A 25,453-nucleotide genomic window follows, 5' to 3' on the forward strand; every position below is an offset into this window, starting at 1 on the left:
TGGCTGCCAGCGGTCCGCGCAATGGGGAGCATTGCAGGGATGAACACAGGCTACACAGTCATGCGCAGCTCCCAGCTGGGCGCCCGCAAGAGGAGAGAACCCGTCTTGGAAGGAAGCGGCCACATCAGAAGCCGAGGTTGGACGCCTGCGGGACGGTTGCTGGCCTCCTCCTCAGCCCCGGAAATGGGACGGTTGCGGATGGAATCGATCGGCAGCTGGGCCAATGTAACGAAGCACCGCACACCACAGCGCGCGAAGGAGCAGCAAGCAACGTGGCTGTGCTGCAGAGTTCCTTGCCCACGAGAAGATGGCCATCCTTTGGCAGGCAGCTAGCTTGTGCCACTTCGTGAAATATCAAGAATTTCGTTAAGCTCCAGGGCAAAAACGGCAGCCAGGATGGTGGAGTCAGACGCCAGATTTGGCTTCTGAGCTGGCTGGCAGACGCGCCGCTGTCATCAAACGCCGCTGTCAGTGGCTAGGATCCGGGCTCAGCTCCGTTAGCCATATGCATGTCAGACGAGTGCAGGCTGCTGTGAAAACCGCCCACTGGCGTGAGAGCGAGTCAGGCCTCAATCGGCGCAAGAGCAGAGCAACTCGGAAAGAGACGCTGTGCGACGAGCCCTTGCCATGGCCAGGTCACGTGAAGCATCGGCTAGAGTCACGTGGAGGTATGATACTCGCCTGACAGCGATGACCTCACTTGGGATGGAGGTAGGTACCTGCCCGTGCTACAATCCTCCAAATAGATCAAGGGAAAAGGGAAGCAGCTAAAAGGTACGAAAAGGAGTTAGTATTTCATGCGCCAACCTTCGCCTGCCAAGTCCATGTCCAGTAAATATGCAGCACTGTGTTGCAATTTGTGCCTTCCATGGTGTTCCTCTGCCGGCCCCACTCTCCGTCGCGTCATCCCTGTTGATTTTTGGCGACTGGCAGCGCAAGTCAGTGCCCATCGAGCCTCAGCCACCACAACGACATTGGAGCATCGTTGTCGCGACAGGCCCCAATCCACAGCCCCTTCCGCTGCTCGACACAGCTGCGCCCTAGACCGACCCCGACGATGGATCGCATGAGCAGAATCTCGTTTGATCCCTCCAAGCTCAAAAAAACTGCCGCTGCACACTATTCGTCGTCAGACGACGACGACCACGACCACGACCACGACGACAACACCTTCCAGATCCCATCCACGAACCCCAACGCCGACGAGTTTCTCCATCACAACCCGCGGAAGCGGCGGCGGACCGGCCGTGACGCCAAGGAGAGCGCCGCGCTGGGTATATTTGGCTCCGAGAGCGAGGATGATGGCCCTGGGAGCCGCTGGAAACACAAAAACCTCAGAAGCAGGGGCGTCGCCTTTGTCTCCAGCAGTAACAAGAAGGACGACGAGGATGGCGAAAACGGCGCGGAAGACGAGGATGACGACGACGACGACGACGACGACGACGACGCGAGCCAATACCCAGGCTTAGGCACCGTGCGACCAAGTGCGGGTGACGACGAGGAGGATGTCGACGAGCTGGACGACGATGCCCCCGCTGCCGGGCTCGGCCTCGGCTTCGCTGCACAGCGGGTGGCACAGGACTTTGGCTGGTCTGCCGGCAACAAACCAACACAGACGTTTGGCAGACCGACCCAGAAGAACGGCTTCAGTGCAAATAATCCCCTTGGGCGTGGTTTCGTCCCCACCTCGTCGTTCATGCCAGAACTCAAGGTCCAGGATGTCGAGGAGCCCCCTGCCGTCATCTCTCGGCCCAGCGCCTTCTCGGCGGCCAAGGGAAAGAAAGGCGCAAAGGGCGCGGCAGGCGGCGGGGTCAACCCCGGCTCGTTCGGCGCCAGGATGATGGCTAAGATGGGCTACAAGGAGGGCACCGGTCTGGGGAAGGAGGGCCAAGGTCGCAACGTTATCATCGAGGCGAACCTTCGTCCGCAGAGAGCTGGCTTGGGTGTGGTGAAGGAAAAGACAGAGTCGGAGCGCCAGGAGGAAAAACGCCAGGCGAAGCTCCGAGGCGAGGTTGTGATCGACTCCGATGAGGAAGCGAAGAAGCGCAAGGCAGCTCGCAGGAAGAAGATGCTCGGCGGCGGGACTGGAAGCACCCCCGCGAGCGGTGCCAGTACACCCAAGCGACACAAACCGAAATACGTCACTATGGATGAGGTCAGGAAGGCTGCGCCGGGACTTAACATCCCAGATGCCTTTACGCCGATTCTGGACTTGACGGGCCCGGGCAAGAAGCTCCTTACCAGTTCATCCGGCCTGATGACCCCGACAGGGGCCGGGGCCGCCGAGACGACTGAGCAGGTCGAGTCAAGAAAGCTTGTCAAGCGCGCGCAGAACCAGTTTCTGGCCATCGTGGAAGAATGGCAGAGCCTGCAGGAGCGCAAGGCATACGCAGAGCTGCAGCTAGAGCAGGAGAGGCAGGAGCTGGAGGAGCTCGAGCGCGACATGGCGGGCTACAAGTCTATCACCGACCAACTCAGTCTTGTTTCGCTGTCAAGCGAAGACCAAACCGACGCCACTTACCGGTGGAACCACGTCATCGCCATTCTGAAGGTGACCGTCGCCGCGATCCCCGAGTCGTCTCGCGACTCACTTGGAGGCCAACTGGCATCAACTGCCGTTGCAGCTCTCCACCCTGTTTTCCGAGAAGCCATGCAAACATGGAACCCGCTGGAGGACACGGGCGCCCGTTTTGCGTCAGATCTGGACTCCATCAGAGACCTTCTCGGCATCCAGCAGCTCCAAGACGATCCGACACTATCGAAACGGTCGCACCACCACCGAAGACCAGCGGCGACGGCTTACGAGGCAATGATGTACAAGCTGTGGCTGCCGCACGTGGCACGTGCAGTGCGCGAATGGAACGTCCGCGAGTCTGACCATATGGTCGCCCTGTTCGACACGTGGACTCCCCTCCTGCCATCCTTTGTGCGCAGCCAGCTCCTAGAACAGGATATAATCCGCAGGCTGGACGAGGCCGTTGCCAAGTGGGAGCCCAAGAGACGCAAGCACCACCAGACTCTGCCTCATATCTGGCTCTTCCCCTGGCTGCAGCACTTGCCCGCGCGTCACCTGGACCCCAGGGCCTCCACGGGTCTCGTCGCCGATGTCAAGCGCAAGTTCCGGCAGCTCATCGACGTCTGGGAGTTTGATCGCGGCGTCGTGCCGGGTCTGGTCAAATGGAAGGACGTCCTGCGCCCCTCACGCAGAGACGACCAGTGGCGACCGCTGGTCATGAGCCACGTGCTGCCGAGCATGGCGCGGTATCTGCGCAAGAAGTTGGGCATTGACCCACTCTCGAACGACGACCCCATCTTGACGGGCATCTTGGACTGGCTCGATGTCGTATCACCCAGTGCCCTCGCAGAGATGCTCGTGGCCGAATTCTTCCCCGAGTGGCACGAGTGGCTCTACCGCATGTGCACCGCCCAAGTTTTCGATATTGGCGAGACCCTCATGTGGCTGGAGCTATGGCGTGACGCCCTACCCGCCGACTTGAGGGACAGCGCCCCCATCGCGGCCGAACTTCGGAAGGGCGAGCAGGCGCTGGAGCTCGCCAGTGGGCTTGTCGATAGGACCATGCTCGCACCGCCCGACCACGGTCCGGCCCTGGCTGTTCCGACGAGCAAACACGCGCGCTCCTCCCAGTCTCAGACTCCAGTTCGCAAAGAGGCGCCGCCACCCGCCGCGCCTGCGCCTGCGAAACCACAGACACAAGCCGCCACCATCAAGCAAGCTGTGGAGGACAAGTGGTGCCAGGCCCACGATTTGCAATTCATACCCGAGTTCACCAAGGTCCACTCCAAGGGGCCCCTCTACAGGATCACGTCGCGGGGCGACGGCAAGGGCGGGGTGCTGGTTTACTTTGTGGACAACACGCTCCGATACGACGCCAAGGGAGGGCGCACTATTATCATTAGCACCGAGGAGGGCTTTTGGGCCGAGTTGGTCCAGTCTGGACTTGTTGGTTGATTCAGTCCGAGGACGGACCCACAGCCAGGCCGCCAATCGCCCGAGGATCAGTCCGCTCATCTCCATGCCATGCATCCGTGGGACATGCGTCTGCGGAGAAGACTGTCGACCCCGTGCGGGCAAATCAGAGCTTGAGCTTTTACGACTACATCGATGTTGGTCTAGCGCCTCCTTGGCGGGGGTAAAATGCGGACACAGACGCTTCATACAAGGCCACAGCATCCTGCCTCCAATTAGATTATCGCTGTTAACTCGCCAACCATGTTACCAAAAATGATCGAGACTGCGGGCAATATTCTCGCCTTGAAATCGCCGAAACCCTCCCGATTCTGGCCAAAGTGCTGCGTCCAAAAAGGGCCGGTCCCCTACTGGAAGTGGATCGCCGTACGCCCCTCGCCCTAGCCGAGACCTGCATGAGCGAGTGGGAACAGAGCCAAGGATTTTGCCCACCATGCAACCGCTCCCTCGGTAACTTGCCTGTCATCCGTTCCTCGTTTTTTTTTGGGGGTTTTTTTTTGCCTGGGATTTTGACCAATCCTTTCACCCCCACCCGTTGCTTACTGCGGCTGCCTGGAGACCTGCGTTCAGCAATGAGGGATCCGATCCGTTTTTGGGAACAATCTCCCCAGTTGACCGGGTATAATGGCAGTTGGCAAAGTTTCCGGCTCCCAGGCCAGGCTATGAGGACGGCTCGACTGGCCCTTGGCCGGTCAGTGTCTGGGCCCTGAACTTGGCCTGGTTGGCATCTCAGCTCATATCTCGACAATGCTCCTGTACCGAGCATGTCACGTCAGCAGCGCATACCATGAGGGCCGCTCACCGCTCTTCAGCCTTGGTGGCCTCTGACCCCGCCGCCGTTTACACAGATAATCACCGAGGCATCATCTGCCCTTCCATTTTTATTCTCAACCCCGATGGCGCGTCTCCACCCCAAAGTGCAGACTACCTGCGGATGAGTGATCAAAAGAGAGATTAAAAGACAGTTCAGCCCACATCACAATCCATGCTAATTATCTCATGTTTCCCATGTCACCATGCGTTATCCGGCCAGGAGCAACGCCGCCTACCCCGCCACGAGGTGGCCTTAATACCGGGCAATATTGATTCAGCTGCCAACGACACGCGGCGCTTTCCTATTCCGTCCACTCGTTCTCCTACCCCTGTTTCCCCGGCCGGTGTTCTCGTGGCTTCAGTTCGGCCATCTTTCGGGCCCCCAACGCGCCGCATGGGGATATTGGTGGGTGGGTGCGGCATCCTTCGTGCTGATTTGACAAGGGCGCCACACCGTATATCAACTCCCGAGACCAGACACGACGAGACAGACGCAAGGGAGCCACCGGGGCGGGGACCCACGTTGCACGGCACCTTCGCGCGGCCCGCGCTTCACTCGATCTCCAGCACAGGACGAGATCATGAACATCGGTGGCCACAGCTCCCCAGATCCAGTCTCTGGGCCTCGGAGTAAGCAGACCCTCGGCAGGGGCGGGGGATCGCCTCTGAACGGGGGCGCGAGGATGCAAACCCCAAAGCTGGCCGAATGCAGAGGCCCCCCTCCCTGACCACGTATCTCGTGGCAGGAGGGGCTACTCCCTCGCGCATCTGTCGTGCATGCGCACTGCTACGCAACACAACAGCCTGCGAGGAGTTTGGATCCCTGCTATCTGTGGAGGGGGAACAATGGTGACGTTTTGGGGTTGCTGCTGCTGTGGTGTGGGTGCGAACGGCTGCAGATGCGCGTTTGGCGAGCCTAGCTAAGGGCTAGAGGGTAAGAAGAAGAAAAAAGCGAGGAGCAAAAAAAAAAGGCAAAAAAGGAACACACCCAATAACATCCATCGGCTTACTAGGGCGTTTTGCAAATCCCTCAGAAACCTAGTCCTAGCCACGCCTGCCAGCTCCCGACTTAGCGTTCAAACCGGAAAGGCTATCCCATGTCGCTGGAATCCGGGCAAATTTGCCCCCAACCCGATTCAACCCATCCGCGTCCCTTTCAGCCCCAAAAAAAATACGGGCCCCCAATGGCCCAGTGCCTTGGTCTCGCTGTTCCCGGGGCATCGATCCTGCCGACCACAAGGAGGATATCCACCCTCTTTATATAGGGGGCTCCGGCCCATGGGGCTCTCCATGGGCCCGGTGGGTGAAGAAACGCTCTGCTGGATCTGCCGCGACTGCGACTTTGGAAGAGCCAAGGTACAAACAGCGGATCGGCATCGGTTTGCAAGATCGCTTATCCTAGTGGACGAGAGGTTGCACCGCATCCCTCGCTGACGATCAAAAGCTTCGCCTCTTTCGACTATCGGACCTGGCCGCCACTGCCTATACCCGATCACCATCTCCACAAACGAGGAAGGAAAGAAGACAGAAGGGAATAAAAGAGAAGCAGCAAAGGGGAGAGGTGCAAGAAAACGAGGACGAGAACGACTCAGACAGACAAAAAAATCGAGGAGGGAGGGAACCAAAATACGTACCTGCCCGATGCATCTCCGGTCGATACTCATCATGGACGGCGACTCCATGGACGGCATCGGCAACAGCAGCAGCGGCAGCGGCGCGGACCGGCACCCGGATTTCCCGATGCTGCCGGCCGACACGCGCACGGACCGGGACGGCAACCCCGTCTACCACGGGGCTATGCGGCTGCCGCGCCCGGCCGACCGCCGCGCCGTCTGCGAGTTCCTCGGCCTGGCCAACGCCATGTGCGCCGGCGTCGTGGCCCACGCCGCGGCCCGCCTAGGGGGGGCGGCCTCGTTGTCGGCAGAGGGCGTCGTGCAGGTGCTCGTCGAGTCCTATCTCTCCAGGGGCCGGCCTGGGGGCCCCGTGGTTCCGACGCGTCATGGTATGTATTGCCACGCACGCCCCCGTTTTGTTTTCGCTGGTTTTTTGTTTCCCTTTTTTTCCCCATAAAATACACTCTATCTCTCAAACGTGGCTACCATGAACAAGACATCGAGACGCGTAAAAAAAACCCTTTACCCACCACAGTTCCAGCCCCATCCCCTTGGATTTCATTTTATTTAGTCCCCAACTTTCCCCAAAACCCAACCCTCCACCATCCCACACCGGCCCTTCGAGGCCCTCTCGCCTCTCTCTCCGCACCGTAAGCTTACAAAAAAAAAAACCCCCCGCAACGCCAGGATCCCAAGACGACCAGGGCCTGCAGCCCCGCTTCGCGGCCGGCATCGGCGGCCGCGTCGAGATTGCCCCGACCTGGGCCAGCCACATGGTCGACTCCTCGTCTCCCTCGGTCTCCGCCACGACCGTCGCCGGCGGCCCGGCCTCCCCACCGCCCCACCAGTACTTCAGCACGCTGTTCCGCACCTCGGCGCGCGAGGACGCCGACGCCATCGTCCGCAGAAACGCCGAGGTGCTCATGCACCTGTGGGGCCAGCAGCAGCGGCAGCAGTAGCAGCAGCAGCAGCAGCAACATGCGTCCGTGCAGAGCTACTTACAACGAACGAAGGTGGGGAGAGGAGCCAAGAGGGTGTGTGGGCATCTCCGTCATTGTGCGGGAAAGTGGTGCGGACATTGGCGGCTGAGGCGTTCCGGCCTTCATCCACCTCTGCTGCCCGAGGAGCTGGAGCGATGCATCGTTGCCTTTGGAGGCATGTCCGAGAATGACCATGATGGTTTGACGACTGACGACTGATAGAGGAGATACATGGTGCATGGCCGAGAAAGGGGAATAGAGCATAGCGTGGAGTTGGTCTGCTGTTTTATACCATCTGCTGCCAATCATACACTCTCGGCCAAACTAGATAGGGGATAGACTGGGATTCCAGGGAGCGTTAGAGACAAGACGTGTAGGGAGTCTATCGCTCACTACATTTAGAAAGCTAGACGAGATCAAGGACTTCGTAGAGCATCAGAGTTGTCACACAGGTATAATAATAATAATACTTTTGATAAGTAGCTTATGAGCACTGGTAACATGGCAGAGGTATCACAAAGAAAAGGTATCCAATCCAGACATACATAACCAGGGGGGCAAACATGCCGCACCCAGGTTGACACTCCTCAGATGAGACAGCATTGATACGGCTCCGCGTGTCATCACCCAGCACACTTGGTCCACCATAGTGCTCGAATAGGATCAAACAAAAACGGTGTGCCAAATGCGCTTCCAGGTGGGCATGGCCGCCAGCTCGGCACGGTAGGCGTGGATCTCGTCCCAGGGGAGCTCGCGGCGGCCCGAATCGACATCGATCTGCTCCGTCCTGAGCCAGCCCTCTCTCTTCCAGAGGTATCCGACGATCCAGAAGAAGATGACGACGAAGAAGGCGAGGAAGGCCGAGAAAAAGTCCTCAGCGCTAGCAATCGTGGGCTCCTGGCCTTCCTTGGGGGCAGGCGCGATGGCGGAGAAGAGCTGAGCGGCCAGGACGAGGAAGCACATGGTCAAGCCAATGTAGGAGCCCCAAATGCCGCCGATGGCCCTGAATGGGATCTCGTCCACGGTGTGACCGTGGTGGGCCCAGGCTTTGCGGAACCGGATGTGCGACAGGCAAATCGAGCCCCAGGTGAAAAGCGCAGCCAGGGATGAAAGCGAAAGCAGCCAGTTAAAAACGACAGTACCCTGGGCGTTCATGTTGACGAAGCCGAGAAGGCCGAAGGCGATAATGATGCCCACGCTGTAGAGTGGGCGGCCAGAGCGGTCGATGTAGCTGAAAATTTTGGGGGCGTAGCCTTGCTGGGCCAGAGCCGTCAGGGTACGCGATCCACCGTACACAGCCGAGACACCGATAGAAAGGACAGAAACGAGGATGGTGATGTTCATAAAGTGATCGAAACCAACGAGGCCGGCATATTTTCCGACGAGCACGAAGGGAGATGCGGCGACATCGTGGGAGCTGGCACCGAGCAGGCGCGGGTCGTTGGCGCTGACCAGAAGGCCGACGAAGAAGAGACCAAGGATGTAGAAGCTGCGGCGTACGCGGTTAGCAAATGTAGCCATCGTGGTGCAATAAAAATAGCACAGTGCACCGCGGTGTACGACTTACAGAGTAATACGCCAGAACACCTGCTTGATGGCGCCGGGCATCTCCTTGACGGGGTTGCGCGCCTCAGCAGCGGCCAGGCCGACGAGCTCGGTTCCACTGAAGGCAAAGGCGGCAGTGACGAAAACACTGCAAAAGCCGCGGAAACCGTTCTTGAAAGGGGGACTCTCGTGCCAGAGGCGGTCACCCCAGTATTCGCCGTAACGGCCGCTCTTGGGACCACCGCCAAGCACGAGGACCAAGGCAATGACGAGAAAGACGATGGTTGCCCCCAGCTTGAAAACCGAAGACCAAAACTCCTCCTCGGCATAGCCGAGCGTGCCAAAGATGTTGACGATGACGATAGCAAGCCAGAAGACGGCGATCCAAACACCGACGCTGATGTCCGGGTTCCAGTACTGGATGGTGATACCGCAAACTGTGAGCTCAAGTGGCAGGACGATAGCCCATTGAAAGACGTAGTTCCAGCCCATGGCAAAGCCCCAGGACGGGTCGATGAACCGGTTAGAGTAGGTGTAGAAGCCGCCAGAAACAGGGTACATGATGGCCAGCTCGCCGAGAGCGTAGACAACGTTGAACATCATGACACCGATAATCAGGAAGTTGACGAGAAGCGCACCAGGGCCCTGAACAGCGAAGTCTTGTCAGTACGCGCCTTGACGTGGACGGCGGATCAAATTTGAACTTACACCCTTGGAAAGAGCGCCACCGGAACCGACGAAGAAACCAGCACCGATCGAGCCACCTGTCGAAGCGGGTCAGTAAAGCAGCGCAAACACGACATCTAGAATGCAGGGAGACTGCTCACCAATGGCAATCATGTGCAGATGCCTGCCCTTCATGCTCTGCTCCAGATCCACGATACCAGTGCCATACTCCCTCCGTTGGAAAGACTTGAGGGAGAGGCCATTGCGGGTCCAGAAGTCCTCCTGGCGGAAGTCAACGGTGCCGGCCTCGGGCTTGGAAACAGCGTCCGGAGACGTCTGCTTCTTGGGCTCGACGCCAATCTCCTCGTTGGAGGAGGACATATTGACAGCAATTCTCGCGGTTGCGGGTCTCAAATGCGCGATCTTGGTAAATCCGGGGTATGGTTCGATCGGACGGTGCTAATGATGTCACGGCCACGTGCGTCGCCGAGGGCAGGACTCGATCGAGGAACAAGAATAAGGATTAGGTGTGGGAAATTCCACCATAAGAACTGGGGATTAGGTAAAAAGGCGGGCAAGGTAGGCCGGGCCAAGCTTGCTCGCGGGGAAGTGGCGAGACTAGGAGGAGCGATTCCTCTGGGGGAAAGGAGAGAATGAGGAGGGAGAGGGAGGGCGCGGGCCAGCAGAGCAGGGAGGAAAGTCGGGGTGTGGTTTCTTTTATGTAAAAAATGCGGAGGGATTCATTAAGTTGTCACTGGGGAAGACCAGGGAGGGTCGCTGTCGTGGTTCGGCCCCGCAGCCAGATTATCATCTTGTCTCTGACTGGAGGGCGACGGCCGTTCGAACGTCGGGAGGCCATTGACTTGATGGGCCCCGACAGATGAGCAGCGAGCGTAGTGGAGGGTGCAAGGGAGAGGTGGAGGGGGGCGGTGCAGGGAAGGCCAGTCGGGAGGGCGAAAGGAGAAGGCGAGGAAAGAGCAACACACATCCTCGGTTCATCAGGAAGGAGCGTGGGAGCGCAGACTTGTCTCAGAGGTCCCACCAAAGAGACGAGCAAACTACTAGGAGGACTTCCTTTCTAGAACACCGACCCGCTCATCCATGCAGGCGGCCAGACCAACGAAGGCGAGATCAGCGCGCGCGGCCAGTCGGAGGCGTCAGGGCTGCAGCATGAAAGGAGGAGGGCTCCTCTATACCATCTTGTCCCTCCTGGATCCGATGCTTCTCCCACCCGTCGCTTGCCATTGGCGCTGCTTTCGCCCAGGTTCTCAGGTTCCTGACTGTCAACATCAAGCTCCTGTTTACCTCGCTCCCTTTGTAAATCGGAGGCGGCGGCTAGACGTGGACGCGCAGCTTCGTCCCATCCCGCCCTGGTGTTTATTCGACTCGCAGTGGCCCGGCCAGGTCGCGTTTGCTGCACTGTCTACGGACAGACGTCTGTGGGGCCCGAACGGCAGGAATACGAATCCCTGGCAGCATGACATGTGTCAGGGATTACACGCGCTTGTCCACTTTTCATCACCGAGCCCGATCAGGAAAGGGGAAGCAGCGGGTAACACAACCAAGCAGAGGGCGTTGTGGGCATGCACGTCGGGCGCACCGGCCCTCAAATTCAAACCTAGAAAGGGGGATGTTGTTGGGGTCGGCTCCACACTGATCTAAACCAAAACGAACCAAGTTTCCCCATGTTCTGATAGCCAAGCCGCTAAAGCCAGCAGAATGCCCCCTGCCTCGGGCAATTCGCGGCGGGCGGCTTTTGGCGAGGAAGGAAGGAAGCGGCCGCCCAGCACACCAAAGACTGCAAATGCCGCGGTGCCGAGAGAGCCTGGCCGCTCGCATATGCGAATGACACTGCGCCCGCCACGCTCTCCCGCCTAGGCTAGATCTTTTGGGTTGCATGGAATTTTTAAGCCCCTTAATCCCCATCGACAGCTCTGAAAAGAAAATATAGAGATATTGTAATTTTTGGGCAACAGGCAGCATGCATGGCGACAATACTTTCCCTACCATATGCAAACCAATTTGAAGAATTAAACTTTCCCCGCCCCGCGAGTCAGCCGCCAAAATATCCCGGCGTTCTGGCCAGCGAGTCCAGCCTGGCGGCGCTGCTATGCCCCGCCGTTTGCATACCGGAGCAGGTGGCAGTGGAGTTTGTCGTCGCGTGCTTGATAACTGTGTTGCGGAGTCGCGTGTGGGAAATATTACATAAGGTGTCCAGGATCACAAACACTAGTGCGGTGGATCCTTCTTAATTAAGCTACGTACCCAGATACATTTTCCACCATAAAAAGTCCTGCTAAAATAGTGTACCGCTCCCCGCAGCTCCACTAGTGGGTTTGTGGAAAATGGAGATGCGAGTAGTGATACATTGATTTGGCGGGATTTTCTATGGTAGAAAATGTATCTGGGTACGTAGCTTAATTAAAAAGGATCCACCGCACTAGTGTTTGTGATCCTGGACACCTGTAATGGCATTGACAAAGTATCCCCGTCCTATTGGGCCCAAAGAACAGTGTTTGCTTGTGGCCCAGAGTGACAATCCGATCCGGGCACGATGGCTAGGTGGGCACCTGCCTTCCAGCTGATAACAGACAATGATGGTACCATCTTCAGTCAATCCAAAACGACACGCTAGATAAAGACTCACTCCGCCAATCCTTGCCCATCTTGATCAGGTCTGGTGGGTGGCCGGTGCGATCTCGGTCGGGCAGGCCGGGCCAATGCCAGCGCTCGGCCAAATGAATGGCCTGCTCTATCTTTCCGCGCGAGTAAGGTCTTGGCCGGTTGTCACCCAGCCCGGTGGATCAACGTGGGCGAATCGTGTTTCTCAGCAGGTTGCTGATGAACGGGCCATCTTCGCTTTTGATGCCAGCGCCAATGCCAACGCCAACGGCGGCGACCCCTACTTGGCAAACGGGAGAGCCAACAGCAGGACGTGCGCTTGACCGAGGCACGGACTTGAGAGATTTTGGTCGCGTGACTACTCCCACGCCGCCCACCCTCGATATCGCAGTCAGAAAAGTACGTAACTGCCGCGGCCGTTCCCATTGGTGTTTATGGCAGAAGGCGAAACGTATTAGGATAATAGATGACGCCACCTTGCAGTGTGGCTGCCGCCGACCACACCATCTTTGCCCAATTTCTCTGCTTACTGGTTTGCTTTCCCGTTTGAACATCCCGCCACGAGCTCCGACATGCACACCTCCCAGCCTTTTTTTTCTCTCCTTTTTTGCCTCCTTTCCAAGACCCGCCCCGACCCGTCATTTCCAGCACCAGGTTGGCCCCTGCTCGTGAACTCTCCAGGCCCTCAAAAGGGTCCTTGAAATTGGCCCGATCCGACATGCAGGCCGCTTTCGTCGCCACCCACATCGCCCTTCCGCCGCCGGGTCAGCATTCCCCTTGCCAACTTCCCCAGCCCGCCAAGCGGTCTGCGCGCAGAAGGAGGCTTCCTCGCGCTCTTCCACTGCTGCAACTCGACGACTAGTTGCAACGTCTTGATGCTACCACGCCCTAATAACTAGTAAGTTGTACGGCTCTCCCCATGTAGGGCAATAGCCCGAAAAAAAAGCGTTGCTAGCGGAAAATGGCTCCACTACCAACCACACACACACAGGCTCCATCACCATGTAGCAATCGGATCCTTTCCACCTTATACATCATGACTTTCAAGCCTTTGTCTGCGTTTTCCTATATTTCATGGCGGAGCCGCTCGGGTCATCACCGTCACCCGGCCCTGCAATCGACGGAACGCTATGTTCGACGTGGCTCGACGAGGCCCGGAGATGGAACCAGTCCCATGCGTCGGGCGGCTGGTCTCGCCATTGTGTACGGGGGAAAGAGTTGGTAACTTAGCCATCGTCCGTGTCTCTCGCCGTGCCCGACCATATGCATACTTAGTCGCTTTCCCCAGGTGCCTTTTGGGATCGTAGTAAGGAAGCGGCATGGCTTTCGGCAAACTTTGGAAGAGTGCCACGATAGTCGCTTTGTCATTGACGCCGGAGCTTTTCAGCAATGGGCTCGTCGTAAAAATAATTACGCAATACCTAAACAGTAGCTGTAAGCCGCCGCCGCTAGCAGGGGACCAAATGCTGGTCGTCAGGGTCTTTGCCGCGGCGTCGGTATCTGGAACGACACGGACGGGAGGAGATTTAGCACCTCGCTAATCAGCAGCCCGTCGCGTAGGCTGGGCTCAGATCCGCCACATGCTCGCGTCCTTTTCCTGCTGCGCCGGCCGCCCACACGCCGGGCTCCCGGAAGAGGCCGCGGACGCTAGTAGCGAGTATTCGGAACGCAGTGAAACGCGCTCGAAGGCATAGAGTGCAGCACGCGGTCGCCGGCCGTGTTAGTATTCTCGAAAGCTACGAAAAAAAAAAAAAAAAAAAAGACAAAATGGCTTTGCCCGACATTAATGTCAAACAGTCCCAAGTTAAAAAGCTCACTCGGCTGTCGTGAAACAGCGTCGTTACGAAACCCCGCACTCGCTGGGTTTTGCTAGCTCTAAAATCGCCGTTACTGGACGGATTCGAATCAGCGCGCTCGGGGTTTCCTGGCCCTCACCCGTGGAAGACGGTTGTGACTTGTAGCCACGGTTTTTACCCGCTCAACCACCCGGTTTGCTGCTGTGAGCTGTTGGAAACCAGACTGCCAGTCGTGCATATAAGGTGCGATGTGTAGCAAAGGATTACTCAAGTTCGATATCGGCGGTTTTGGGACATTCGTCGTCGCTTAGGCCCTGTAAGTGGTTTTACCAACCGCGAACGAGGCTGGAAAACAAACCATTAGCAAGTACCTTAACAGCCACTCCGCGCCAAGCCTGCGTCAATATTATGGCGAACAACAATGACGAGTGGGACATTGTCTCGGATGCGGAAGAAACCACGGACGACGACTGGGAGGACATCGTCGAGGTCGCCGCGGGCATAGCCACCGAGTAGATGATCGAGGAGGCGGAGGCCGCTGCGGACAGGGTGCTAGCCAGCCTGGGCGGCGGCCGGGCCCAAGATATAGCGCTTCCCCTCAGCGCTCGCGCGCTTGTCCTCAACGCCCGCGTGCTTGCCATGGTTGCCATCAACGTCCGCACGGTTACCACCAACGTTCGCACGGCTGCCCCCAGACTTCGCGACGCCGCATGCGACGTTTTCGTGGTCGCCCTCGACGTTTGCGCGTTTGGCTTCGACGATGGGTTAGGGGCGCTGTTTAAAGCTTCACCAAACCACCCAGGTCCTAGATGAAAGACCCACGCCCACCACAAATAATGGCGGTTTTACAGGTTCGAGGATTGAAATTGTTAGTGCCATGGGCTTTCATATTCTTGTTATTCCTTGTTAGTATTCCTGTTGGCGGTCCTGTTGTTATTCCTGTTTGTATTTATGTTCCTGTCCCTACAAGGAGCTATTACATCCTGTGTTGTCTATTGGAGGCCTTGCTGGCTGAGGAGTGGGGTGAAGGGAGGAGGAAACAACTACCTAGGTAGGCGCATGGATGATCTTTAACACGAGCGCCTTTGGCGCCCAGTTCTTCCATCTCGCAGCAGGCAAGATACTACACAGTATAAGGTGTGAGAGTGAGGTTGGGGAGTCCCTCATCGTTTGTGATGATATAGTATTCGCTGTTGAGCTGTTTGAGGCGCGATTCTAGCTGTCTACTGGGCGCAAACTCGGCCTCTCCTGTACCTCCTCCTACAGCTTCCACCGAATTTCCACTCGACGGCCCCCAATCTTGCATCAATGTCGCGCTCTATATCCCCACGTAAACAGTCTTGCAGCCGATACGGTTGCACACGTTGGGCACGTTGCAGCCCAGGTCGATGCTGGTGGTGGGCAGCAGCCCCGTGCAGCCGGCCGGGCGGTTGACGATGACGGTATCGGTGCAGTCGGGCAACAGGCAGGTGCGGCACGCCGTCGCCGTCGACGTTAGCGTCGGGCAGTTGGCTGCGGGCGCGCAGGGCCGCGTGGTGGTGACGGTGGCCACGGACGTGACCGTCTGCCTCGACGTGGTGGTGGTGACCGAGACCGTCGTGACCGTCTTGATGGATGTCAGGACCTGGGTCGTCGAGTACGTCACCGTCACCTTGCTCGTCTCGGTGATGGTGACGGGGCACTGCGCCGGCCGCGTGGGGCCACGGATCGTCGTCGGCTGCAGGGTGATCTGCGCCAGGGTCGTGCTGGTGGGGGATGCGTCAGACAGGGTGTTTGCTGCAGAGGGGTGATACCTTGGGTGCGGAAAGGGGTTGGAAGCCGGACTCACGTGGCGCCGAGGCACAGGAGCAGTGCTGAGATGAGCTGCATCTTGACGGCGGGCTAGAGTGTCTTGAGGCGGGGGATTTGCCAATGGTGAGGGAGTCTATTCGGTGCTGCTGCGTTTCTCCCTGAACCATCCGGGCCAACATGGAAGAGGGCAGCAGTTCTTTTATATCTGAAGCCAAGCCAGTGTCGGCAACGCCAATGCCAATACTGGCCGGATAGCTAGCCGAGGCCCGGCGGTGAGGCGACCAGCTAAAAAGCCCATACAGCTTCATTTGCCCGACGGAGCATGTATGTCGGACGCGCCCAGAACAGCCATTGCAGCGAGCATCGGGTGGGCCGGGGCGGGTTCGCTTCGTATTCCGAATTGTCAGGATGGCTAGGAGACAAGACGCCGCAGCCGCACAATCCGAGGCTTGGTGGAATGTCCCCTCCTGGAGGATCGGGCTGGCAGAGACCAAGAATCCAGATCCAGGAGCAGGCCACGGCGGTCACATGCAGAAGGCTGAATAGAGTAGCTGAAAATATAGATTAGGACGGGTAGCCTAATTACCGTTTCATTGCGACGGGGCATCGACGACAAAACCACGGAACGACGTGACAATATTTTCTCGCGGCTGAATTGCGATGTGTCCAAGGGTTGCTTTCATGGACTGACAGCAGCGCATTAAAAGGTGATAATATACCTGCCACCGTTCCAAAAATAACCCGCCTCTGTCTGGGACGCAAAGAAGTCCTGCCTGTGGAAGCGGGGTGATTCATTCCTGCCATGGGACGTCGAAGCCGGCTGAGAGCGAACTGACGACCTGATAGTGACGCTTTGCCTGTTTCCTGGCTATCCAAGTGTCAGGGGGCTGGCATTTTCCTGTTCATTTTGCACCAATTGTTTCCTGGCGGGAAAGCAGATAGAAATAAAGGAAGAATTGCTCTGCAACCTTGCTCTCCCTGGCCGAAGCACGAGGAAGCGGTGGCTACGCCGTCTGCTTGGTGCTTATTGGGGCGGGGTTGGCAGTATTGTGCCAAGGGTGAGCGGGGAACCGCAAACGGCTGGGACGCTTATGCTGGACACGCTAGGCAGATTTCGTACACTGGAGGCAGCCGAGGTCAGAGTGAGGACATGAGATGCTGAAATGACCCGATACCGTTGTGCTACTTGCGGGGACACCCGACCTGATGCGCCATGCAGAGGTGCGCGCCGAGACAACAGGATTGATCCACGGTTCGATGTCAGCCTTTTTTCTCCCGGCTGAATTGCGAGCCACCTCCAACACATGTCCTAGTAGGGAGCTAGCGTAAGTAGTCAGCATCCCGGAAAAATCCAACGTGTGCTTTCTCCTACCGCGGTGGCTTCTCTCCGCGCGCTTTTGACTGCGTCCCAGGTCTGAAAGTTCCCGGCTGGTATAGGTGCTCTGCATCTGGGTCTTTCGAACCATGCGAGTGTACTTATTACTCCCCGGATGGGGGATCCAAGTGATTGGTGGCAAGAAGGACAGACAGCCCGAGGTTGCGCCTTGCTATTCTTGGAGATGGATAGATTGGTGTAATCCTGGTTGGCGGTCCTCTCCTCCCCTCTCAACGTCGGAGCCGGGCTGCCCAAGGGCAGCATTCGGAAGGTCCCAACCGTCCCGCTGGTTATGATATCTGCAAGTGAAAACTCACAGATGAAGTATCAGGGTTAAAATTAGCATAGAGAGGGTGTTGTTCGACGTCGGGTCCGAATCTGTAGTAGCAGTCGCAAGGCTTTTGCCAGGACATCTAGTGCTCGCGGCGCCGTGCCGGTAGCCACAGATTGCTGGCGACGTAGTACGTCAAGCGCTCGTGCTAGGCATGCGGCCAGGTATCGTGATTAAGCTTGGAATTTGGCATCGAGTTTGACATGGTCGATATTAGCACCCGGAGCACAACAGAGGGCTGGATAGCCTACTACCCAAGCATCGCAACAAACTGTTTGATTCTGCCTCTCCTGCCTACTGGAGGAACGGCGCCACCATCGTGTGGGCGCCCAGTTGATCACAGAGAGGCCCAGTCTGCCGCCTGGTAGTCCGGGCAATTCACCTGAGCAATGTCAGGGCTCTCCCCGCCGTCAGCCACAACCAGCGCCGTCAGCTGCCCGCCGGCGGAGCACCACGTGTCCAGGCCAAAATGGTGCGATCCCAGCTGCAGTCCGAGACGGGAGTCTGGCCGTATACGACCGCCCTGGCCGCCGCCGCCGCGGCAGCGTCATCCTTTGACCTCCGGACCAGCTCCAGCCTACCCTCGGCTTCCTCTATCAGGGTCTGCTTCCAGTCCTAGACTGTGAACCAATGGTCCTCGCCCTCTTTCGGGTTGGCGCGCTCGTCTGACCAGCGCAGCGTCTTCCTGTGCAGCGCGCGCACGTTCATGACCGCCTCCGGGTCCTGTCGATCAAGCAAGCGCCAGACCCGGCACCAGCCCGCCGTGTGCGACGACCGTCTTGCCCCTGAATCTGCCGCCGCCTAATTCTCCGATCCGCAGAATGTGCGGGAGCGATGCCAGGTATGGGAGCTGTTCCGTTGACTGACACCTCGCGATCTCCTCGGGCCCAGAGCTTGCATAATCCTTGTCCTCGCATGATGGGGCCGCCGTGCTTTCTCCTGTATTCTCGCTCCCGCCAGCAGCCGACCGGTTTGCTGCCCGTTCCGCCTTGGCGAGAGTGATGACATCATCGTCCTGGTTCCCACGCACGGCTCGACGCACCAATTGAGCGCAGAAGGTCAATGGCGCCAAGCGTATCGGGGCCTTTGTTGACTAGATCTCCGATAGCGACAACATGGTCGGTCTTGGGCCGGAAGCCGACCTTGTCGAGGAGTTGGTCGAGCTTCTCCCTGCAGCCGTGGACGTCGCCGATAAGACCAGCCGCCTGTCCCCGGTGGGGAGGTACTGTTTGCCCAGGGTCTCCGCCCGTATGCCGCTACTTTTAGATGTTGTAGAGGGGGCCGCGGCGGCGAAGGCTACTGCGAGCAGGAGGAGAAGGAGGCTGGCGTGACAACGTGGCGGCGACGAACACATGGTGGCGGGAAAAGCCAGGTGGTTTTGGCGACGAGGAATGCATCCTAAAACCAAGGGCGAAATTCTTTGCCGTCCCATCCCCGGAATATTCTCTTTTTATACTGGCCAAATATGATGGCAAGCGTGCGGGGTCGACATGGCCTGGAGAGGAAGATACTTATTGACTTTGTATGGGGCACGGTGCGCGTGTGGAGCTGTGACGCCCCTTCAACTTTATTCTTACGTGGTGCGTCTGTTTCCCAGCTTCTCCCTCGCGGACAGCTTTGGCATTATTTGCATCCCCTGATATTCTTCTCTTCACGTCCTCCCACACCCGAGGTTTCGTCCCGCGGGACTTTTGCGACGGCATCCCGATAGCAATCACGATGTTTGTTTCGGTTCCCTCCAACCCATAGTTTGGGGCGTCCGCGACAAAGCTGGGTAGCGGCGCATGCTTGGATGCACTACGTCGTTTTGTTTCGCGTGGCCAAAGGGACGGGTAGAGGGGTAAGCCGCAAAGAAGCGGTCCGGCAGGCAGTTGGTGCGATTTCGTCTCAACATCAATCGCCGTTTTCCATTGTCATGAGTGTCGGGAAACAGAGACAGCCCAAGGTGTTTAATGCCATAAATGGCTTCAAGGGCGTGTTCACGAGTCGGCAAGAAGGTGTATTTGGGATTTCGCAGGCGGCATCCCGCCCGAAGATGCTTCATCCAAGCCGATCTGGCCCGAAGACCCAGCTTTCGCGTCTTTGCTCGTTGCGACATGACAAGTGTCGGTGTAAAAGGAGGCTGACGGGAGCTACCAGACATCACCAGCCCGCCGCATGTCGCCGCTCTGGGTATCGAAGGAGACAACGCCTGCTTCGAGTATAAAAGAGACAGCCGCATTGCTGTTGCTTGTCGATCATACTCGCGCTCCCAGAACAGCACAGGATTTACCTCGGACTTTGCTAAGCACCGCCACAGTATCGATAGTTCCTGGTCCCAAGTTATAATGAAGATTGCTGGGCTCATCTCCGGGGTTATTCTTCTAGCCACCCTCGGCTAGGCAAACCCAGTGGCCCAGGAACCGAAACCCCAGCCCATTGGAGGTGACGTGTCTGTCCAGGTAGGAGTATCCTGTACCTTTGGGGGATCTCCAGGACGCTAGGCTGACATCGATATTGCACAGAACGTGGATGGGTGTCCTGATATCATCCTAGTGTTTGCGAGAGGGACCAGTGAGCCGGGAAACGTCGGAATCATCGTGGGTGCGTTGGGATGTTCCCACTCCCTTGGAGCCGTGAAGATTTCGGGACCAAACACACCCAACACCAGGCTGGTTACGGGGCGGTTACGGGGCCCCGATTTCCCGGTGCTGTTAGGGAGGCTGCAAAAGGGAAAAGCGTCGGCATGCAGGGCGTGAACTATGAGGCCTCATTCTACGGGTTCCTAGCTGGCGGCGACAAGGATGGAGGTGGGAACATGTAAGAGCACACCCGAAATCGGCAATGTATTTGGCCCGGATCAGCAAGACAACGACTGACACCAGCTACAGGACCAAGATCACAACAGATTTCGTCAATAAATGTCCCAACTCTAACATCGTAGTTTCGGGCTATTCGCAAGGCGCCCAGGTGACGCACCTGGCGGCCCAGGCGATGTCCCCCGATGTCCCGGCCAAGATCAGCAGTGCCGTCGTGTTTGGCGACCCGCTCGATGGAAAACCGATCCAAGGCGTCCCGAAGGAGAAGACGCTGAGCATCTGCCGCGACGGCGACCCCATCTACCGCAGTGCTGGCACCCTCGTCCTCATCCCGCACCTGCAGTAAGTCATGATCTTGAAGTGTCGCTGATGCCAAGGGAAAGGAAAAGGGCAAGCTGACATTAGCTCATTGTAGGTACGACCAAGGCGCGGGCAAAGCTGCCCAGTTTGTCGTCAGCCAGATGAAGACCCGCCGCTCCGTTTGAGGAAGATTTACAAGGCCATGGGGGAAATGAAAGCAGAAAGGAGATAGACAGGCAGGTGGCCTGGTAAAAGTGGAAGATGGTTACGGGGCGACGAGATGCTCAAGGGAAGTATTAGCGTGAGCAAGTGGGTAGATACCTAGGCAAGAGTTCGTGTTGGTTCCAGGGTATGTGCACTGTTAGTTCGCTTCGTCCGACAACAGCGATAGCGTAAACATCTATTACCGACAGAGCTAGGAAACCCAAACGACCCGTTTGCGCCGGGGACCCATTTGGGCCATTACCCAGAAAATGATTTTGGGTTTTGGGTTTTTTTTTTGGGTTTTGGGTCTTTTGGTTTTTTTTTGGGTTGAACATTTTAAAAAAAGAAAATCGAAAAAGAAAGGAATATAATCCTAGCTAAAGGCAGGGGTCGACAAGGCATTCGGGCTCACCGACGGAGTAATAACCCTTCTGAGCGACATCGAATTGGACCTGGTTACAGGTAGGACGGCTTCCGGCTAGGGAGATCCGGCTGGAGGATCCGATGGGCACTGCAAAGCGCAGAGATAAAGAAGTTCTTGTCAAGTTTGGATGTACTTCGCCGATATGGAGCGACCATTATCCGCGGGCCGACCGACGAGCCTGCTTCGGTGTCCTCAGGAGCAACATCGAAATCCCAAAATACTAGAAACCTGTGCCCTCTCGCACACAGCCGCCCCAACGTCCCCAGTGGCACTGCCAGATGATCCAAACCTCGCTGTCGCGCTGGGACGCGTTAGGAGTCGCCATGCGCCTGTTGACCAGGCCAACAACGCAGATGGAACTAGTCAGGGCCATCAAACCATCATCCCATCGCATGATGGCCTAGTTGAAAGGACAAATGACCAGGAGGTTACAAGTGGGACAGATGGTCAGGGAATCACGAGTGGGATATCTCTCGGCGGAAAAACAGAGCAAGGTCCATGGGCTTTACGTCAGTCTGGGGCCGCTGGCTATAATAACCTGTGGCATGGCCCTCCCACCCGGAGAAGAGGCGCCGTTCACCGTAAGGCCAGTGGCGGCCATCGACCCGGGGGTTTACAGCTTGATATCCCGGTCGGCAGCACGGCCGGGCAGCTTGTGGCTACACTAATGCTTACTCAAGGAACAACGGACGATATCACGGATTGAAACCGCCGTATTGAGGAGCTCGAATCGAGAGTCATGTCTTTGCAGCTGTCCAACTGTCCGGGGTAGCTAGGTATATGGCTTAGATACCTAGTTTATATCCCTGTGGCAATGGCGTTTACCCTACTGTAGCTTCCTACGCTCCTTTATATCAGCAGGGTTTACCTTCTGCAAACCTAATCCATGTTGAACCAGGGGTTGGTACTGCTAAGACGATAGAGTAGGCTACAAATGCGGGGGATAGGGTTGTGCATGGGGTGCTGTCGGGGAGGGATCTCTCGGTTATCAACCCGAAAAGCGGACCTCGAAAGTCCGATGGCCTCCGCGATCGGGGCGTCTTGTCCCCTAATCTATCTATCTGTTTGTCATGCTTTGATCTGGGTTCTGGGTGGGGCGTTATGGGTGCCGAGGCTTTCCATAGGAGCTACCTACGACAGCTACCTGCGGTACGGGGGCAGAAGCCGCGATAGGAGATACCAAGATCGCTCCTCGGGGGCTGGCAGGTTAGCCAGCCCACTCACGTCCCGCCACATCATGGGGCCTGGGTTCAGCTACTGGGGCGGGTGATCTCGACGAGGGGAATCGACATGGCAATAAAAAGCCGTAAGGAAGGAGTGTTGAAAAGGCCACATACACGATAACCTACTCACCCTCTTGATCAACACCTCGAAACAAAATGGCATCCAAGAAAATGACCCCACTACCGCCTCGGACCATACGCATTGGTATGCTTAACCCCGACACGCCGGTCCCAAACGTGCGCTCCAAGTTCGAGTCATACGGCGCCGTATTCCACCAGCTGCTCGCCGAAGCCGCCGCTCGGGTGGCGCCGCACGTCCAAGTACGATCCGAGCAGTTTGACGTCGTCCGGGGCGAGTACCCATCACGGCCCGAGGACTACGACCTCCTTCTCGTCGCCGGATCCTCGGCGTCGGCGTACGAGGACGCCGAGTGGATCCGGACACTGGACAAGTTTCTAAGCCGCGTATACAGCCAGCACCCCCAGGTCAGGCTTTTTGGCAGCTGCTTCGGTCACCAGATCCTCTGCCAGGCGCTGCTGGGCAAGCACGGCGCCGTCGTGGAGAAGGATCCCAAAGGATGGGAGATAGGCGTCCATACCATACATCTCACGCCCGAGTTCCGGGCCGCACTTGGGAGAGAATCGCACCCAGCCTTGTCCCAGCGACCCCCAACGCCGGAGGAAGATGATAATAATCAAAATGTTGTGGGAGACAAGAACGGGGCGCTGAAGCAAGACACTTTGAGGTTGCAATTTGTGCACGCCGACCATGTCAGGCTGCCAGAGCCCCCGCAGCAGCGTCTACCGCCTGGCTGGGTTCTTGTTGGCAGCACCAAGCACTGCGCGGTGCAGGGAGTCTACCTTCCAGCGCGGGTGTTGACGTACCAGGGACACTTTGAGTTCGATCGCTTCATCAACGGGGAGACCCTGCGCGTCTTTGGCGCGTCGTGGGACCCGCGAATTCTGCAGTCCGCGCTGGAGCAGATCGATTCCGATGACGACGCGGCTGCGGCAGCTGACATGGTGGCTCGGTTTCTACTGGAGGAGGGGGTAGGTGAAGAAGGGCTGCTCACGCCTCCTGTGTCGGACTGGTTGGATTAAATGGGTTGGAAATTACAGACAAAGCGCCCTTCCAGTGCGTTGCCTTTACCAGCACGGCACATTGCACATTGGGCAGGTAAATTGAGGTGCTGGCCACTTGATTACAGCGAATCGCCTTATTACAGTTAAAGGAAAACGCCCGCCATCGCACAGTCCTTCCTCCGTTTCACTTCGAACTTGACTGTTGGATTTACCATGGCATACACCCCATGCCGCAAAGGCTGGGTGTTGCTACACCCCTCCGCCAAACGAACGTCGTACTTTAGCAAAATGTGGGCAAGCACAAGCTTCAGCTCATTCGCCGCAAAGAATCGCCCCGGGCAAATGAACCTGCCGCCGCCAAATACGTGATAGTTGGGCCCGGACTGCACGAACTGGTCGCCTGCGGAGGACGAGGGATCTTGCTCACGACGGCGCAAAAACCGGTACCCGTCGAATCGTTCGGGGTCCGGGAAGGTTGCAGGGTCCCACAAGCCGGTAGAGTCGACCATGACATGAGTACCGCGGGGGACAAGCTGGCCCGAGGGAAGGCGGGTGTCTCTCAAAGCTGCGCGCTCAAGCACAACTGTCGGGAGGGAGTGCGAGAAAAGAAAAGGTCAGTGAAAACCAGAAGCCAAATCCGACAAGGTGCGTTGCACATACCCAAACCACTGCCCAGTCTTTGCGACTCCTTCAGCACGCTGTCCAAGAGGGCCATGCTGTTGGTCGCGGCGACCGAGATGCCGTGCGCCTTGATTTGCGATGACATCTCGCTCCTCAGGGGCTCGGCCAGCTCGGGGTGGCGCGCAATGTCGAGCAGGACGGCCCGCATCATTTCGCTCGTGGTGAAAAACGCCGCCATGGCCAGCGACAGCTGCGAGCCGCCCAAGTCCACTGGCCCATCGCCCGCGGCCCGCTGAAGCCACTCGATGGCATCGTTGTAGGCTGGTGCTTCCTTCCCCTGGCGGGCGGCCTCTTCCGCCTCTCGCCGCCTCTTGGACGCGACCTCGTCCATGACGGCGCGGGCGCGGGGCAGGATCTCGCGACAGGCCCTGGAGCCGGGGAGCAGGAACCGGTGGGCGATGCGCCGGGCCCAGACGGGGTAGCCGTGCAGGGCGCCCACGGAGGCGAAGTAGCCGTCTACGTAGGACTGGACCAGGCCCAGCCACTCGGCGTCGTCGCACTTCTCGGGCCCGACAAAGACGGAGGAGGCGGCGCGCGCGACGACGCCCGTCGTGTCCGAGCTCCAGTCAATGGCGTGCCAGTCTTGCGCGGAACCCCACAGCAGGTCCAGCGCGCGGCCCAGGCTGGCGCTCATGGCCCCCATGATGCTGTCGTTCTGGCCCAGCTTGGTGGCGATCAGGCGCTTGGCCGTCTCGTCGCCGTGCAGGATCGTGTTGGCCTCGAAGCCGGGCAGGCCCGCAAAGTAATCCTCCCTGACGTGCTGCGGGTGGTCCAGGTCCCGGTTCGACTTGACCCAGCCGGCGAGCGAGGCGGGCAGGAGGAGCTTGGCGTCGTGGGCGCGCCGCACGATGACGGGAGCGCCACCGGATTTGCCAAGGCTTTCGGTAATAACCCGGCGCGCGTCTTGCTTGAGCTCGTCCGGGGTCGCGGAGGAGATGGGGAAGCCTGCAGCCGGCTTTGGGCGGACCAGGAAGTGGTATACACCCGCCGCGACTGCAAGGGACGTCCAGAGGTGGACGCTGAAAAGGAAGCCTACCAGCATTGTCGCTAGGAGGGCGGGTTTGTCGTATTATCAAGTTAAAAAAAAAAAATGACAATGAATGGCACATGTCCGAATCTTTTATCTCGCCCTTTATATATGCATTACCTATCTACCTAGGTACCTAGTTTAAAAAGCAAATACCAAACGTCAATGCTGACGACATGAAAAAGATACGAAA

At 57.9% G+C, this 25,453-nt stretch overlaps 13 protein-coding genes across 13 annotated transcripts; 6 read left to right on the plus strand and 7 right to left on the minus strand.

Annotated features, from left to right (window-relative positions):
* The first annotated feature begins 795 nt into the window (after positions 1-795).
* Positions 796-4,486, plus strand: GGTG_02418 (hypothetical protein). Its single transcript, XM_009220190.1, has one exon. The coding sequence runs from the start codon at positions 1,058-1,060 to the stop codon at positions 3,968-3,970; it is 2,913 nt and encodes a 970-aa protein (XP_009218454.1). The 5' UTR covers positions 796-1,057; the 3' UTR covers positions 3,971-4,486.
* GGTG_02419 (hypothetical protein) lies at positions 4,440-7,885 on the plus strand. The gene is made up of 2 exons (XM_009220191.1): positions 4,440-6,803; positions 7,102-7,885. The coding sequence occupies exons 1-2, from the start codon at positions 6,443-6,445 to the stop codon at positions 7,371-7,373; spliced, it is 633 nt and encodes a 210-aa protein (XP_009218455.1). The 5' UTR covers positions 4,440-6,442; the 3' UTR covers positions 7,374-7,885.
* GGTG_02420 (hypothetical protein) lies at positions 7,874-10,491 on the minus strand. Its single transcript, XM_009220192.1, has 4 exons — positions 9,767-10,491; positions 9,648-9,703; positions 8,962-9,584; positions 7,874-8,883 (listed from the first exon to the last, which is right to left on the minus strand). Exons 1-4 carry the CDS (start codon positions 9,984-9,986, stop codon positions 8,058-8,060), a joined length of 1,725 nt encoding a protein of 574 aa, XP_009218456.1. The 5' UTR covers positions 9,987-10,491; the 3' UTR covers positions 7,874-8,057.
* Positions 10,492-11,479: 988 nt separating this feature from the next.
* Positions 11,480-12,271, minus strand: GGTG_02421 (hypothetical protein; the record flags this gene model as incomplete). The annotated part of the gene is made up of 4 exons (XM_009220193.1): positions 11,480-11,539; positions 11,736-11,777; positions 11,871-11,932; positions 12,253-12,271. The coding sequence occupies 4 exons, from the start codon at positions 12,269-12,271 to the stop codon at positions 11,480-11,482; spliced, it is 183 nt and encodes a 60-aa protein (XP_009218457.1).
* Positions 12,272-12,325: 54 nt separating this feature from the next.
* Positions 12,326-13,921, plus strand: GGTG_02422 (hypothetical protein; the record flags this gene model as incomplete). The annotated part of the gene is made up of 4 exons (XM_009220194.1): positions 12,326-12,540; positions 12,952-13,125; positions 13,311-13,444; positions 13,788-13,921. The coding sequence occupies 4 exons, from the start codon at positions 12,326-12,328 to the stop codon at positions 13,919-13,921; spliced, it is 657 nt and encodes a 218-aa protein (XP_009218458.1).
* A 295-nt stretch (positions 13,922-14,216) lies between these two features.
* On the plus strand, positions 14,217-14,887 carry GGTG_02423 (hypothetical protein; the record flags this gene model as incomplete). The annotated part of the gene is made up of 3 exons (XM_009220195.1): positions 14,217-14,535; positions 14,626-14,787; positions 14,875-14,887. Exons 1-3 carry the CDS (start codon positions 14,432-14,434, stop codon positions 14,885-14,887), a joined length of 279 nt encoding a protein of 92 aa, XP_009218459.1. The 5' UTR covers positions 14,217-14,431.
* A 286-nt stretch (positions 14,888-15,173) lies between these two features.
* Positions 15,174-16,033, minus strand: GGTG_02424 (hypothetical protein). Its single transcript, XM_009220196.1, has 2 exons — positions 15,852-16,033; positions 15,174-15,768 (listed from the first exon to the last, which is right to left on the minus strand). Exons 1-2 carry the CDS (start codon positions 15,890-15,892, stop codon positions 15,342-15,344), a joined length of 468 nt encoding a protein of 155 aa, XP_009218460.1. The 5' UTR covers positions 15,893-16,033; the 3' UTR covers positions 15,174-15,341.
* Positions 16,034-16,605: 572 nt separating this feature from the next.
* Positions 16,606-17,262, minus strand: GGTG_02425 (hypothetical protein; the record flags this gene model as incomplete). The annotated part of the gene is made up of 3 exons (XM_009220197.1): positions 16,606-16,682; positions 16,935-17,123; positions 17,187-17,262. 3 exons carry the CDS (start codon positions 17,260-17,262, stop codon positions 16,606-16,608), a joined length of 342 nt encoding a protein of 113 aa, XP_009218461.1.
* A 687-nt stretch (positions 17,263-17,949) lies between these two features.
* Positions 17,950-18,874, minus strand: GGTG_02426 (hypothetical protein; the record flags this gene model as incomplete). Its single annotated transcript, XM_009220198.1, has 3 exons — positions 17,950-18,113; positions 18,563-18,745; positions 18,871-18,874. 3 exons carry the CDS (start codon positions 18,872-18,874, stop codon positions 17,950-17,952), a joined length of 351 nt encoding a protein of 116 aa, XP_009218462.1.
* A 231-nt stretch (positions 18,875-19,105) lies between these two features.
* On the plus strand, positions 19,106-21,022 carry GGTG_02427 (hypothetical protein). Its single transcript, XM_009220199.1, has 4 exons — positions 19,106-19,961; positions 20,025-20,319; positions 20,391-20,660; positions 20,734-21,022. Exons 2-4 carry the CDS (start codon positions 20,114-20,116, stop codon positions 20,801-20,803), a joined length of 546 nt encoding a protein of 181 aa, XP_009218463.1. The 5' UTR covers positions 19,106-19,961; positions 20,025-20,113; the 3' UTR covers positions 20,804-21,022.
* Positions 21,023-21,199: 177 nt separating this feature from the next.
* Positions 21,200-21,619, minus strand: GGTG_02428 (hypothetical protein; the record flags this gene model as incomplete). Its single annotated transcript, XM_009220200.1, has 2 exons — positions 21,200-21,333; positions 21,493-21,619. 2 exons carry the CDS (start codon positions 21,617-21,619, stop codon positions 21,200-21,202), a joined length of 261 nt encoding a protein of 86 aa, XP_009218464.1.
* An 877-nt stretch (positions 21,620-22,496) lies between these two features.
* On the plus strand, positions 22,497-23,839 carry GGTG_02429 (hypothetical protein). The gene has a single exon (XM_009220201.1). The coding sequence runs from the start codon at positions 22,626-22,628 to the stop codon at positions 23,568-23,570; it is 945 nt and encodes a 314-aa protein (XP_009218465.1). The 5' UTR covers positions 22,497-22,625; the 3' UTR covers positions 23,571-23,839.
* GGTG_02430 (ent-kaurene oxidase) lies at positions 23,445-25,376 on the minus strand. Its single transcript, XM_009220202.1, has 2 exons — positions 24,213-25,376; positions 23,445-24,135 (listed from the first exon to the last, which is right to left on the minus strand). The coding sequence occupies exons 1-2, from the start codon at positions 25,273-25,275 to the stop codon at positions 23,696-23,698; spliced, it is 1,503 nt and encodes a 500-aa protein (XP_009218466.1). The 5' UTR covers positions 25,276-25,376; the 3' UTR covers positions 23,445-23,695.
* Between the last annotated feature and the right edge of the window lie 77 nt (positions 25,377-25,453).

The sequence above is a fragment of the Gaeumannomyces tritici genome (genome assembly GCF_000145635.1).
Source record: "Gaeumannomyces tritici R3-111a-1 unplaced genomic scaffold supercont2.1, whole genome shotgun sequence".
NCBI lineage: Eukaryota > Fungi > Ascomycota > Sordariomycetes > Magnaporthales > Magnaporthaceae > Gaeumannomyces > Gaeumannomyces tritici.

Coding starts and splice junctions, on each gene's coding strand:
- GGTG_02419 (XM_009220191.1), top strand. CDS start 6,443: ATGCATCTCCGGTCGATACTCATCATGGACGGCGACTCCATGGACGGC. Junction 6,804..7,101: donor CGTGGTTCCGACGCGTCATG/GTATGTATTGCC, acceptor CCGCAACGCCAG/GATCCCAAGACGACCAGGGC.
- GGTG_02429 (XM_009220201.1), top strand. CDS start 22,626: ATGGCATCCAAGAAAATGACCCCACTACCGCCTCGGACCATACGCATT.
- GGTG_02427 (XM_009220199.1), top strand. CDS start 20,114: ATGTTCCCACTCCCTTGGAGCCGTGAAGATTTCGGGACCAAACACACC. Junction 20,320..20,390: donor AAGGATGGAGGTGGGAACAT/GTAAGAGCACAC, acceptor CACCAGCTACAG/GACCAAGATCACAACAGATT. Junction 20,661..20,733: donor GTCCTCATCCCGCACCTGCA/GTAAGTCATGAT, acceptor AGCTCATTGTAG/GTACGACCAAGGCGCGGGCA.
- GGTG_02424 (XM_009220196.1), bottom strand. CDS start 15,892: ATGCAGCTCATCTCAGCACTGCTCCTGTGCCTCGGCGCCAC. Junction 15,769..15,851: donor CTCCTGTGCCTCGGCGCCAC/GTGAGTCCGGCT, acceptor ATCCCCCACCAG/CACGACCCTGGCGCAGATCA.
- GGTG_02420 (XM_009220192.1), bottom strand. CDS start 9,986: ATGTCCTCCTCCAACGAGGAGATTGGCGTCGAGCCCAAGAAGCAGACG. Junction 9,704..9,766: donor TCTGCACATGATTGCCATTG/GTGAGCAGTCTC, acceptor CCGCTTCGACAG/GTGGCTCGATCGGTGCTGGT. Junction 8,884..8,961: donor GTGTTCTGGCGTATTACTCT/GTAAGTCGTACA, acceptor CGTACGCCGCAG/CTTCTACATCCTTGGTCTCT.
- GGTG_02418 (XM_009220190.1), top strand. CDS start 1,058: ATGGATCGCATGAGCAGAATCTCGTTTGATCCCTCCAAGCTCAAAAAA.
- GGTG_02430 (XM_009220202.1), bottom strand. CDS start 25,275: ATGCTGGTAGGCTTCCTTTTCAGCGTCCACCTCTGGACGTCCCTTGCA. Junction 24,136..24,212: donor AAGACTGGGCAGTGGTTTGG/GTATGTGCAACG, acceptor CCCTCCCGACAG/TTGTGCTTGAGCGCGCAGCT.